Below are 14,623 nucleotides of genomic sequence, written 5' to 3' on the forward strand. Positions count from 1 at the left end.
GGGGCAAGTTGTTCTTTAGGACACCCAGGACATGCAGAAAGCACTGGAAATTCACCCAATTACTCCATGCCCATGCTGTCCATCTTGTACTCCCATGTTTGACCACTGAGAACATTCAGATAAAACTTCCTCCAAATGGGAGATTGCAAACTCCTGATTGGCTCTTGGTATTCCCTACAGATTAGATACTGAGCTAGACATTTAACACATTTCATCTTAGTCTCTAAGCCAATCCTGTAGTGGAAGATGTTCTATAGATGGAAAATTTATAAGACGGATTCTTGGATTAGTCTTCCTCTTCTCAAGTGCCATCTCTCTTTAAATTTCAAGATGGATAGGGGCGCCTGGGTGGCTCAGTCGGTTAAGCGTCCAACTTCAGCTCAGGTCATGACCTCGCAGTTTGTGGGTTCAAGCCCTGCGTGGGGCTCTGTGCTGACAGCTCAGAGTCTGGAGCCTGCTTTGGATTCTGTGTCTCCCTCTCTCTCTGCCCCTCCGCCACTCATGCTCTGTCTCTCTCAAAAATAAATAAACACTAAAAAAAATTTAAAAAAAAATAATAAATTTCAAGATGGATAAAGAGTGGTAACAATCTGTGAAATACTAGCTGCTTTTAGAAATGACAGGGGAAGGGCGCCTGGGTGGCTCAGTTAATGTCCAACTCCTGATTTCAGCTCAGGTCATGATCTCACTGTTCACTGACAGTGTGGAGTCTGCTTGGAATTCTCTCCCTCCCCAACTCGCTCATGCTCTCTCAAAAGAAATAAATAAACATTTTTAAAAAATAACAGGGAATTCTCTAAAGGTCGTATTACCCTAAAAATAGTGGACTTGCCTTTAAGCTCAAGAATGAATGCATACCAACTACAATTATTTCCTAAGGAACCGGGTGGGGCAATCAGCCTCTGCTGGCCAGTATACCAAATCCTGCTGCTTCTCCATCAAAACGTAAGCTCAAATCAATCTGCCCTATATAATCAATTCTGGGAGAAAGGCTATTCCCTCTCAAGCAGCCTGGGCCGCAAAGGTCTATGCCCCCTATGTTGGGTAAATATGAAACATGATGATGAACGTTATCAGAAAGCAATCTGAAGTGATCCCCAAAGTAGGAAGTAGCATCCATTCAGGCCATTTTGGAAATCTTCCCAAACACAGAGAAACTAACCTAACCAATTTAGGAAGAACCTAAGGACCAGACCACACACTAAACTTCCATTTCCCTCACTCCACAGCGCCACTGGTATATCCAGATGCACAAATGCTGCATTTCCTAAGACGCCAACTTAACACACCAAAATCAGGACTCTCACTAGACCATTTAAGGATACCGTCTGTCAGAAAACACAATTTACGCACTATCTGGTAACAGTGTCTCTTGCTTGCCAAGAAACTGTGTCACCTCTGTACAACCTGTGGTGCATATTCCATCCAAATTCATCTATTCCTTTCTGGGATGTGAGGCACATATTCTGGAACCACAGACCAAAAACGTAGTAGGAACCCAGACAGTAAAGCAACCTAGAATATCAGAGCAATGCACTTTAGCAGTCAGAGCCTTTCAGAATAATTATGTGGTTTAGTTTGTTATCATGTTAAACTATACCGCAAAAGGGAGCCTACGTTGTCTTTTTTTTTAGGAAAGGAAAACGAACCTTGTGGAAGATTACCAGCCTGTACACTTACCTTATCCTGTAATGTGAGAACAGTCACTTTGTGTACATTCAGCCGAACAGTCACCTCTGGCTTGCTGGCACATACATAACAGTTAGGGTTAGGAGGATCCAGTGCACAAGGCACAAGAAGCTTCTTTCTTGGGTTTGGTTGTTTGTTCAAAAAAATCTTTGGAGAAAAAAATACAGGCAGAAACCAGAAATCTTATGCTTTTATATACCATATAATTTGAAGCCTACAGTCTTCTTTACTGCACGGTCAATAAAAAATGACTTAAATAGGGGTGCTTGGGTGGCTCCCTTAAGCATCTGACTCTTGATCTCGGCTCAGGTCACGATCTCATGGTTTCTGAGTTCGAGCTCCGCATTGGGCTCTGCACTGACAGGAGAGTCTGCTTGGGACTGATTCATTCATTCTCATTCTCCCTCTTTCTCTCTCTCCCTCCCCCCCGCACCTGCTCCGCAAGCTCTCTCTCAAATAAACTTTAAAAATGACTTAAATCTTCCCTTCTAGATGGCAGAAAACATAAGGAAAATCATGGCCTTTTTAAGAGCCTGATTTTCTTTTTTTTTTTTTTTTTAAATTTTTTTTTCAACGTTTATTTATTTTTGGGACAGAGAGAGACAGAGCATGAACGGGGAGGGGCAGAGAGAGAGGGAGACACAGAATCGGAAACAGGCTCCAGGCTCTGAGCCATCAGCCCAGAGCCCGACGCGGGGCCCGAACTCCCGGACCGCGAGATCGTGACCTGGCTGAAGTCGGACGCTTAACCGACTGCGCCACCCAGGCGCCCCAAGAGCCTGATTTTCTTTCAACTTTCTTTAACAGTTAGTGACCATGTGAAAGGCTGTGTTTACTGAAAAGAAATCTTGAAGACTCTATAAACTATTCTTCAAACTAACTTAGCGAATTAAGGGCCTAGCTGTATTCATCTCTGATATCATTAAATCAATTCTGAGGGGCGCCTGGGTGGCTCAGTCGGTTAAGCGGCCGACTTCAGCTCAGGTCATGATCTCGCGGTCCGTGAGTTCGAGCCCCGCGTCAGGCTCTGTGCTGACAGCTCAGAGCCTGGAGCCTATTTTGGATTCTGTGTCTCCCTCTCTCTGACCCTCCTCCGTTCATGGTCTGCCTCTCTCTGTCTCAAAAATAAATAAACGTTAAAAAAAAAAAAGTCAATTTTGGGATATCTTCCTAGTGGTTATTCTTATCAATTTTAGGCCAACCTCCCAATAATAAATACCAATATGCTAATTTCTCCGAATAATGGTAACACTTTCACAGATGCATGGAACCAATGTGCTGTTTTTCTTTTCAAGTTGTCTTTGACGACTTCAACATTAACGTTTATATAAAGAAGAGAAAAAGTGATGTACTTCAGGCAATATTAGCACCTATTTACGATTTCCCAAGCATACAAACAAAAAATAAAAGCCAATGAAAAATTTAAAAATTGCAATGGATAAAAAACTTGCACTGAAATTTAAAAAGGCCCCAACTAAGGGATGCCTAGGTGTCTCAATTGGTTAAACATCTGACTCTTGACCTCAGCTCATGATCTCCTGGTTCCTGGAATCCAGTTCTGCTTGGGCTCTGTGCTGACAGTGTAGAGCCTACTTGAGATGCTCTCTCCCCTTCCCCTGCTCATGCACACAAGCACGCTCTCTTTCTCTATCTTAAAAAAACAAAAAAAGGTCCCAAACTTAACATCATTATTACTTTACTACAAAATTCAGCAAACACTAGCAAGATCAATACAAACGAAGGTCAAAAGAACACTAGAAGTAAATACACAAATTTCTCACTTTGTGATGACCATGTTAAGTGTGGCCACCTGCTAAGATGAATTTTAAAGTGGAACCTCAGATTCCCCAAGCTTAAAGTAAATCCTGGGGTGCCCAGCTGGCTCAGTTGGAAGAATATGCGACTCATGGGGTGCCTGGATGGCTCAGTCAGTTAAGTGTCCAACTTTGGCTCAGGTCATGATCTCATGGTTTGAGTTCGAGCCCCATGTTGGGCTGTGCTGACCGCTCAGAGCCTGGAGCCTGCTTCGGATTCTGTGTCTCCCCCTCTCTCTGCCCCTCCCATGCTCATGCTCTCATTTCTCAATAATAAATGTTAAAAAAAAAAATTAAAAAAAAAAAAAAAAAAAGCATGTGACTCTTGATCTTGGGGTTGTGAGTCCAAGCCCCATGATGGGTGTAGAGATTACTTTTTAAAAAAAAGAAAACCAAATCCTGTGAGAGGCAATCAAGTGCTGGGAGGAGGGCTCCTGTAGCAACAGAATTGCTAGAAGTTAGTCATCGTATTGGCAAGGTCAGAGGCAGGGTTCAATGGGGAAAACAGATTTGTTTGATCTAAGCTTCACTAGGAAGATAACTGTATGAAGGGAAATCGACAGTAACGGAGCAACTGCTAACCCTGTTGATGCCCAGGCTAACACTATTAATTCATCTTAAAATTCACTTATAAATGTGAACCAAAAAATCCAGACATAAACATCATTAACCCAAGAGTGAAAAAGCTGAGTAAAAAGAAATGAGAAGGATGTTATAGGAACGAGTAGATATTTTATTTTATTTTTTTTTAAATTTTTTTTCTTTTTTTTTTTTTTTTAAATTTTTTTTTTCAACGTTTATTTATTTTTGGGACAGAGAGAGACAGAGCATGAACGGGGGAGGGGCAGAGAGAGAGGGAGACACAGAATCAGAAACAGGCTCTGAGCCATCAGCCCAGAGCCTGACGCGGGGCTCGAACTCACGGAGTGCGAGATCGTGACCTGGCTGAAGTCGGACGCTTAACCGACTGCGCCACCCAGGCGCCCCACGAGTAGATATTTTAAATAAATTCAACAATTAATATTGTTTGTGAGCTCAAAGGGATGCATACTGTAGCCACAGGACAAACTCAGGCTGCTAGAAGGTAGAAATCAAAAATGAAGTTCTTAGGGGCGCCTGGGTGGCTCAGTCGGTTATGCATCTGACTCTGGCTCAGGTCATGATCTCACAGTTTGTGGGTTTGAGCCCTGTGTCAGACTCTGTGCTGACAGCTGGAAGCCTGGAGCCTGCTTCAGACTCTGTGTCTCCCTCTCTCTCTCTGCCCCTCCCCCACTTGTGCTCGGTCTCTCAAAAATAAATAAAATGTAAAAAAAAAAAAATCTAGTTCTTAGAAATTAAAATTTTGACAGTTAAGAAAAAGAATTAAACCAAATCAAGGTAGCAGACTGGCAATGATTCTACACCCATTCACCCCGAAACTACATGGAAACACTAAAAAATATTTTAAGAATAAATCAATAATAGCACTGAAAAGTATGAGTACCACTGCAGAGTAGGTAGTTTTTTAGAAATTCCTAAAAACTGGGACATCCAACTTGATTTCGGCTAAGTTCATGATCTCGCAGTCTGTGAGTTCGAGCCCCACATCTGGCTCCGCACGAACAGCACGGAGTCTGCTTGAGATTCTCTCTTTCCCTCTCTCTCTGCCCGTCCCCTGCTTGCACTCTCTCTCTCCCAAAATAAACATTAAAACATATATATGCATATATGTATTTCAAAATTCCTAAAAATAAATTGGTCTTTTCATGTCAACATTATAGTAAAAAGGAGAACATAAATGAGCAAAAATATTGGCTAGAAGTATTTTCAGGAAGTTTTTTAAATTGCTAAGCTGTTAAGAATGCAAATCATCTTCAGGCAAACTCAAAGTGAAAGCAGGAATCCAAAGAGAATGTCCAAGTGGCTTTGGTTTTAAACGATAAATCTGGGAGCGCCTGGGTAGCTCAGTCGGTTGAGTGTCCGACTTCGGCTCAGGTCATGATCTTGCTGTCCTTGAGTTTGAGCCCCGCGTTGGGTTCTGTGCTGACAGCTCAGAGCCTAGAGCCTGTTTCAGATTCTGTGTCTCCCTCTCTCTCTGCCCCTCCCCCACTCATGCTTTGTGTCTCTCTCTGCAAAAATAAATAAACTTTAAAAAAAAGAAAAAATTAAAAGACAAATCTAGTCCATCCCTCATGCATGTAGAACTCTCTAACAGAAACTCCCATAAAGCAAGGACCTGGAAGAGGAGGCAAGTGAAGAAGAGGAGGAAAATATCTTTCCCCCAAAATCAGCAAGACAGATGATTGTGACCTCTGTGCTTAGGGGAGCAGGGAAATATCTTCCTTCATGTTTCATTACAGTAGGACAGGGCTCATGCAGACTTGCAACTTGGATTAGAGGAGCTGAAAAACTAAAGCCAAAAATTTTAAAGTAGTTCTGGATTGGTAGGATGCCAGGCACCCAGATATAAACAAACACAAATCTTCTTTGAAGTACACCTTCAATAAGTCCTTAAGAATTGTCAGTTTTAACTAACACTAAGTTGATTAAAAAAAAACAAAAAAACCCCACAAATCATATACCACACAGGCCAAAAAAATACTATGATATCTAGCAGAAAGGACAGTACATACATCCATAAAAACTTTAGACATTATCAAAGAACATAAAATAGGTTTAAAACAGAAAAGGAGATTGAAAAACATGAAGAAAACAAAAACATGAATGAAGGAGAGAACTAGAAAATGACAAAACAAAACTGAAAAACCATACAGAACTCTTAAAATGGAAAAAACTTTATAAGGAACCATACAATGAGTCTAAGAATTCAGTAAAACTCTGGAAACTGTTAGAAGCAAACCAGCTTATAAAATAAGAGAAGCAACTATATTTTCCTTTTTACTGTAACTTCCAGGAAGCTTAAAAATGAGCTCATAAGGTTACTACTGGAACAATGTTTTTTCCACTGCTTTAATCAACTTTATTGTTTTAATTTTTTTAGGTGCTCTGTTTAATGTGCTTTTTAGAGTTACTTTTTTTCCCCTAAAATATAGACTACTATTAAAAAGAGGGTGGGGCGCCTGGGTGGCGCAGTCGGTTAAGCATCCGACTTCAGCCAGGTCACGATCTCGCGGTCCGTGAGTTCGAGCCCCGCGTCGGGCTCTGGGCTGATGGCTCAGAGCCTGGAGCCTGTTTCCGATTCTGTGTCTCCCTCTCTCTCTGCCCCTCCCCCGTTCATGCTCTGTCTCTCTCTGTCCCAAAAATAAATAAACGTTGAAAAAGAAAAAAAAAAAAAAAAAGAGGGTGGACTTGGGGCGCCTGGGTGGCTCAGTCGGTTAAGCGGCCGACTTCGGCTCAGGTCACGATCTCATGGTCCGTGAGTTCGAGCCCCGCGTCGGGCTCTGTGCTGACAGCTCAGAGCCTGGAGCCTGCTTCAGATTCTGTGTGTCCCCCTCTCTCTCTGCTCCTCCCCTGTTCATGCTGTCTCTGTTTCAAAAATAAATAAATATTAAAAAAAAAAAAAAGAGGGTGGACAGGGGTGCCTGGCTGGCTAAGTTGGTAGAGCATGAGACTTTGGATCTTAGAGTTGGGAGGTCAAGCCCCACATTGGATGTAGAGATTACTTGTGAAAGAAACAAAGAAAGAGAGAAAGAAAGAGAGAAAGGAAGGAAAGGAAGGAAGGAAAAGAAGGAAGGAAGGAAGGAAGGAAGGAAGGAAGGAAGGAAGGAAGGAAGGAAGAAAAAAAAAGAAATACTCACTGTTCTACACTGGTCTATTTTTCCTGATAAAATCTTCAATCCTTCCAACACTATTAACCCAGCAATCACTGCATTAGTAGTAGCGATAGCAGGAATAATGTTCCCTGCCATTGCTGAAAAACAAAGATGAGTATGTTTAACTGTTAGAAAAGAATAACTTAGAATTTTAAGTGATACAATTGAACTACAAAACAACTTACATTTTATATCAAATCTGCTCTTCATATTCATACTGAAAATATGCATCCTGAGGTTTGCAGCAGAGGTGACAAAATCCATTGCAGATGGATCATCCTGCCAATAATTGAAAGAATTTAACAAGCCTTCCCACAGATTTACTAATTTAGTTAGTATCACCTTCAAAATAGTACTCTCACATGTGTGTAACAACCATCGTCAACCAGAACAAGAGATGGCCTTGCAGGAGAGGCCAGTTCCATAAAGCCTTATAGTAGCATGGAGAATGGATGAATTGGGGGCAGGGTCTCATTATCAACTCCTTGGATCCAGGGATGTAGCCTGACAAGACTGCCAAGGGAAGCCTGGGTAGCTCAGTGGGCTAAAAGTCCAAGTCTTGATTTTGGCTCAGGTCATGATCTCCCAGTTCACGGGATCATCAATAGTAGGCTCACAATTAGTGCAGAGCCTGCTTGGGATTCTCTGTCCCTACGACTGCTCACTGGCTCTCTTTCTCTCTCAATAAAATAAACATTTAAAAAGAAAAGAATGCCAAAGGGCGCCTGGGTGGCTCAGTGGGTTAAGCGTCCAACTTCAGCTCAGGTCATTACCTCACAGTTCGTGAGTTCAAGCCCTGCATGGGGCTCTGTGCTGACAGCTCAGAGCCTGGAGCCTGCTTTGGATTCTGAGTCTCCCTGTCTCTCTGCCCCTCCTCCACCCATGCTCTCTCTCTCTCAAAAATAAATAAATGTGAAAGAAAAGAAAAGAAAAGAAAAGAGAAGAGAAGAGAAGAGAAGAGAAGAGAAGAGAAAAGAAAAGAAAAGAAAAGAAAAGAAAAGAAAAGAAAAGAAAAGAAAAGAATGCCAAGACCCACCAGGCCTCTAGGAACTCAGTCCCACTTAAACGAGTGAAGTGGAGACTAAGTGTATAGAGCAGAACACCAATTCCACTCACTGACGATGCCAACACTTTCCCAGGTGCATCAGTCAGTAATGGAAGTTGTCTGACAATACAGACTCCAGGCAAAGAGATAAAGGTTTTTTATAGGAAACAATTTCACTAAAAACTCAAACATCTGGACTACACCTTTTGGTTTTCCCTCTCCAAATTCCCTTCATAAAATACCAGTCTCCTGTATTTGCTGTTTCTTTTCACATATGGCAATACAACAAAAGTTTCCCTTTGACAGTTTATCTTCTTTCTGAGATTGTTATCTTGGTCTCTTAAGATTTCAGCAAAGTTTTCTGCTTCACTGAGAACATACTATCCTAGCCTATAATTCAAAAGCACTAAAGTGGAGAAGAGAAAGCACTGAGACAAAGCACTGAGAGGATGGGAGTTCTCTACATACTCACTGGCTGGCTGGCTAACCTCAGGCAAATGAAATTCCTTAACTATTAGGGAATATTATAGAAATATTTCAGAAGGTTGTGATGAGGATTAAGTGTGAATATTTAACAGTACCCAACACAGTGTACAGGTACTTCCCTAGGCAACTGGTTCATCATACCCATTAGATGTAGATTTTAATCAGAGGGTAACAACTACCAGTTTCATGGTTTCATTATCTAGCCCTGTGTACAGATGAAAACTACCCAAATCACTCTAACAGTAATAATGCAAATATATATTTAATAGTTAATCTTTATATGACATAAACCCAAAAGAATGTTTTCAAGAATCCCAAAAACATAAACTTACTAGCTTCAGTTTACATGTCTAATTCAACCAAAGTTTCAAACTCTGCACAGAATTATCAGCTTAGTAAAACTGACCAAACTTTTCCCCTTACTTTACAACTCAGGGCAAATCTCTACCATCATAGAAACGTATTACCATTATCACAGATAAATCACTGGTAGACATAGAAAACACTGATTAATAATTAAAATAAATTCATCAAATTTCAAAATATGACATCTAACCACAAACTGCTATTAAATATTATTTTAACTTGTAAGAATCTGTATTTAGAGGTCTCAGACCTTTAACTATTTCAACAGAAAGGCTATTTTATTACTTTCAAGGTTAAATTAGGCCCATGAGCTATTGTCTCCAAAAGAATTTTATGACTTCTATTAACATATCTGCATTTACAAAAGAAATTTTTTTAAGCCGGTGAAACATTTTACTCCAGTCAATTCACATTATTTCTCCAGTCAACATAATTATAAACCACAAACCCATTATCAGAATCAAGTTTTATGATATTACTTGAATTCACGTAAAGAAAACTCATAGTTCAGTGTAGTAATTAGAGATGAAAACATCCAATCAATTATCAGTATTATGTTCTCAAATTTTGGTGGGATAAATGATATCCAAAAATTTACTAGTTTCTGGTTACAGTTCAAGAACTAAAATAAGCACGTGATACAGAATTGCCACATATTTTCAAAACTAACCTTGTCCCATATGAGCTCAGCTCCATCCCCCTTTTCTGCTAAATTAACTCTCAAAGTCTCAATGCTCTTTGAAAACAGACGTGCATAGCTCTTTACATCTAGAACCTGCTGGTCTTTCAGACCTAACTGGGGTTCATTTTGTTGATCTGATGCATTGGTTTCTTCTCCTAAGGGAAAAAAATATTAGAAATTTCACTATTAAACATCATGTGTTTGTTTTATTTAACAATTTAATTAATGCCTGACCAATGAGAAAATCAATATGAAACAAATTCCATTAAAATAATTATCAGGATGCTACAAAGATCTGTACAAAAAACAAAGTGCTAATACCGAAATGGGAAAGCTGCAAGATGGTCTCAGAACTTCATTGGGTTATTGGGGAATTCAAAGATATGCCTAGCACACAGCACTCAGTAAGTGGAAGCTATCAGAACCATATTTGAATTTAGTCTGTAAAGTCAAATATTCGTTACTGTGCAGAACTGCTTAAAACTGACATGCCATGGGGCGCCTGGGTGGCGCAGTCGGTTAAGCGTCCGACTTCAGCCAGGTCACGATCTCGCGGTCCATGGGTTCGAGCCCCGCATCAGGCTCTGGGCTGATGGCTCAGAGCCTGGAGCCTGTTTCCGATTCTGTGTCTCCCTCTCTCTCTGCCCCTCCCCCGTTCATGCTCTGTCTCTCTCTGTCCCAAAAATAAATATAAAAAAAAAAACGTTGAAAAAAAAAATTTTTTTTCAAAAAACTGACACACCAAATCTCCTGGGACTCTCTAAGTTTGTGTGCTGACCACTGCTGTATAATATAATTCAGGTAAGACAAGATACAATGTGTGGAAGAGGCGGTAGAATAAGGAAGTAGCCACTACTACAATAGTTTTTTTTCACATTTAAAATTACAAATGCATTAGGGGTGCCTGGGTGGCTCAATCGGTTAAGCTTTCAACTTCAGCTCAGGTCATGATCTCACAGTCTGTGAGTTCGAGCCCTGCGTCGGGCTCTGTGCTGACAGCTCAGAGCCCAGCGCCTGCTTCAGATTCTGTGTCTCCCTCTCTCTCTGCCCCTCCCCTGTTCATGCTCTGTTTCTCTGTCTCAAAAATAAATAAACATTAAAAAACATTGTTTTTAAATTACAAATACGCTAAATCTTTAAGAGATACACAAAGGTACAAAGATGTATGCACATGTATACTTAGCACAACACTTTATTTCGGGGAAAATACAAAACAAAGGTTAACCAAGGGGCACTAGTTAAATAATACTGACTGGAAAGAGCAAGTACGAATATATGAATAGTATGATTCAACTTACGTAAAGTATGTACAAAAGTCCTCTTTGTTTCTGTGCACCGGGCTGAACTACAAAGACATTCCCTAAATGTTAATAATGGCTATTTCCCTAGGTGATAAGATTTCCAGTGATCTCCCTTCATCATATGTTTCTAAACTGTTAGAATTTCTTACAATGAAATTCAAGGTATTTAAAGATTTCAGGTAAGAGAATTACCAATTTCGGTATCCGAGAGACTAAAATGTATTTCTTTTTTAAGTTTATTTAAGTAATCTCTCCACCTAACATGGGGCTTACACTCACAGTCCTGAGAGGTCAAGAGCCACATGCTCTTCCGACTGAGCCAGATAGGTGCCTCATAAAAGTCTTTACCTTGACTCTGTACTTCAGCCCAGTCCAACGGAACTGGAGGTTTCCTTTTCCGCCACAGTTTGTCCATTGTCAACAGATACCGGATATCATCTTTAAAAAGCTTAAAAATAAAACAAAATAAAATAAAATCTCATAAATCCTACAGCCCCTATGCTGATAAAATATAGCAATATCATTGTTGATTACAAATATTACACCATAGAATATTCTGATTTAAGGTCATGCTCTATACTAACAGATCAACAATTTCCAAAAGATAAAAAAACCCACAAAACTTAAACCTTGTATAGAAAGAAATTTTTACACAGAACCTCGCTTTTGAAATAGTGAAAGCAGAAATTCTGAGGAAAACAGAGAAAGGGAACTCTGAACACTGCTCACTGCACCTGTCACCTCCCCTAGGCACACTTAAAGCCCCAAAGATCAATCAGAAGCAAAATCACACCAATCAAGGAGCTAAATAAACATGCACCAGCTCCACAAGAATTGAATAAAATCATTGAGCCTAGAGATACCAGTTAGTAATACCTCCAAGTTCATGGGTATACAGCAATAAAGCATAAACATTTTAAAAGTAAAGTACTCAAAACCAGCTCTTAACCACCTATATGTAACATCTTGGAAACGTGGTCTGCTCCCACACTCAAAGTTAAAAAATAAAACAATTACTATTTCAACCCGCCCCGGAAGCTCAAAAACAAAACAACTACTTTTTCAAAAAAAACGTAATAAACATTACTGAGAGATATCAACATGAATGGCACTATCCTGTAGAATTTCAGATGATTTTAGTATTTTTACTTTTTCCTCAGTTGCATTTCCTATTGTCAGTTGATTTAGTCAATACACTTACTGTGTCAGCTATTAATTTAAAATTGGCTTAATAAAAATATTCAGAACTAGTTCTATCAAAATATGTTCAATTCTATCAATATTTATTAAACATCCTTAAACCTTTAGAAACAGCCAGATATACAAATACAATACAATTTAGAGCAAAAATCACATAGCTTTGAGTACTAGCAGGAACTTTGCTCTAGAAGAATCAATAAAGAGTTCAAGGAGATGGTAACATCTGAAATGGGTGCACACATAAGGAAATGAGAAGCACATTATTATCTGGGTAACAAATGTGGTTAGAGACATTTTGTAGAGGACCTTAAGCACTTGGCTGGAAAGCCTCCCAGGCAATGGAGAATTAGTGTGGTTTTCCAGGAACAAGCTCTATCCATGCCCTTTATCCAATTATTAAATACTGGGAAGCCCTCAGAGTTCTGTACTAAACCATCTTCATGCTCTTTTCTCTTTCTATAGGCCTATGAATCCCGGTCTGAACCTCTCTGCTTGCCTTTAGAATCACCTGTCCTTTCTCTAATATTCCACAGGAATCTCAAAATTGATTCTATCACCTTCTCCTTTCCTCTAACCCCTACACAACACACCTGCTTCCCACCTTACCTATCTCAGAGAATGGCACCCTGTTCGGTAGGAACCCAGTTATCATTCCTGATTCTTCACTGTTCCTCACCTTAAACATCCTAAGTCCTATTCAATCTACTTTTCCTCCACACTACACTGGGAATACAGATGGGCTGTACTTCAGATTTAGCACTGCACAATCCCAGTAGGCACCTTCCCATATAGACTACAATAGGAATTATCAGGACCTAGAGGGCACAGCATACCCACTGTATTCTCATAGTAATCCTATAGACTACCTTTTAATGGATTCCCATTGCCTTGGTATAACATCCTTGTCATGACCTAGGAAGTCCTGCCTGATCTAGCCTCAGCTTATGTTTCCAGCCCTCTTCCCACTTTCCCCTTTATGGGCACTGTTTCAGTTTTTCAACCTGAGGCTTTCTTTGTATACGTAACATTCTTATCCCCCCACCTCATTCTTTAAAGTCTTGGGTTGAAATATCACTTCCTCTGGAAAGCCTCTTTTGAACCTGCATACTAGGTCTAACAACGTTAAATAATATGTACGTTAAGTCTACTTAGTATCAAAGGGTTCCAATCCATCTGAACTTACTATCACAACATTCTGAATATATTACTTGCTGTATGTTTAACTTTCCCTTTGAACTATGAATTACCTAGAAAGAGTTGGCGCCCTATTTTCTCTCTTGTTCACCACTATATCTTCTGTCAGAGTGGTGACTGGCACACAGCAGATGCTTAGTTACCTACTAAACAGACTGGAGATATACTTCAGATTATGTTGGCATTCAACTGTTGCTCAAACTGGAAGGGAAATAGGTATACAGACACCAGTTTGGAAAATACTGTCACCATCTATAATAAAGTACATTTTAAGCACAATCAAAATCAAAATCCATTTTCCAAAGAAAAGGCTGTAATGAGGAAATAAATGAAATAGGTTTAAGAGTCAACCAGGAGCACCTGGGTGGCTCAGTCAGTTAAGTGTCCGACTCTTGGTTTCAGCTCAGATCATGATCTCACAGAAAATGAGAAACACATTTGGTGGAATGAACAGCAGGATGGAAGAAGCAGAGGAACAAATCAGTGACCTAAAAGACAGGTCACTGTCTTTTAGAAAAAAGAATTATACAAAATGAAAACAGACTTAGGGTACTGGGTGACTCCATGAAACATAATTAACATTCTATCCTACGAGTCCCAGAAGAAGAGGAGAGAAAAAGGGAGCAAAAAGTGTATCTGAAGAAACAATAGTTCCCTCATCTAGGAAAGGAAACATATTCAGATCCAGGGAGGACACAGAACTCCCACCAAAATCAACAAAAGCAGATCCACACCAAAACATACTGTAATTAAATCAGCAAAACACAGTGATAAAAATTGTAAGACTAAGGCACAAGGAGAAGGAAAAGTAGAAGAATTAACCTTTACTCCAAGAGATACCTCTCAAACAGCAGAGGGGAAAAGAATTTGCATGAAGTGGGACATTCTCTTAACAGGTACATTTTGTCCAATGGTTTCAAACCTGTTAATATATCCTTAAGGTCATCTGCTCAGTGTGGATGTTAAGCATATATCAGGCACTTTTAAGAAAAGCTGAGAAATCTTCAAGTATCTATTATGATAAACTTGCTGGGGAATGAAGACAAAAGAAGTGAAAAGACTTTTAAAAACACAGACATGAAGACCTACCTGGG

The 14,623-nt window shown here is 39.9% G+C and overlaps 1 protein-coding gene across 3 annotated transcripts in view; it reads right to left on the bottom strand.

The window, feature by feature from the left end:
- Positions 1 to 14,623, bottom strand: part of UBA2 (ubiquitin like modifier activating enzyme 2) — a 42,538-nt gene that overhangs the window by 11,020 nt on the left and 16,895 nt on the right. For all 3 annotated transcript variants that reach the window (XM_047078282.1, XM_047078281.1, XM_047078283.1), the window contains exons 9-13: positions 11,484 to 11,583; positions 9,823 to 9,989; positions 7,441 to 7,534; positions 7,241 to 7,353; positions 1,681 to 1,836 (exon numbers count right to left, since the gene is read on the bottom strand). In XM_047078282.1, coding sequence (XP_046934238.1) covers positions 1,681 to 1,836; positions 7,241 to 7,353; positions 7,441 to 7,534; positions 9,823 to 9,989; positions 11,484 to 11,583 — 630 coding nt within the window. The remainder of the gene's footprint in view (positions 1 to 1,680; positions 1,837 to 7,240; positions 7,354 to 7,440; positions 7,535 to 9,822; positions 9,990 to 11,483; positions 11,584 to 14,623) is intronic.

This window comes from Lynx rufus, unplaced genomic scaffold (assembly GCF_022079265.1).
Source record: "Lynx rufus isolate CCGP_SWC_20201006 ecotype Redwood Valley unplaced genomic scaffold, mLynRuf1.p SCAF_16, whole genome shotgun sequence".
Classification (NCBI taxonomy): Eukaryota; Metazoa; Chordata; class Mammalia; order Carnivora; family Felidae; genus Lynx; species Lynx rufus.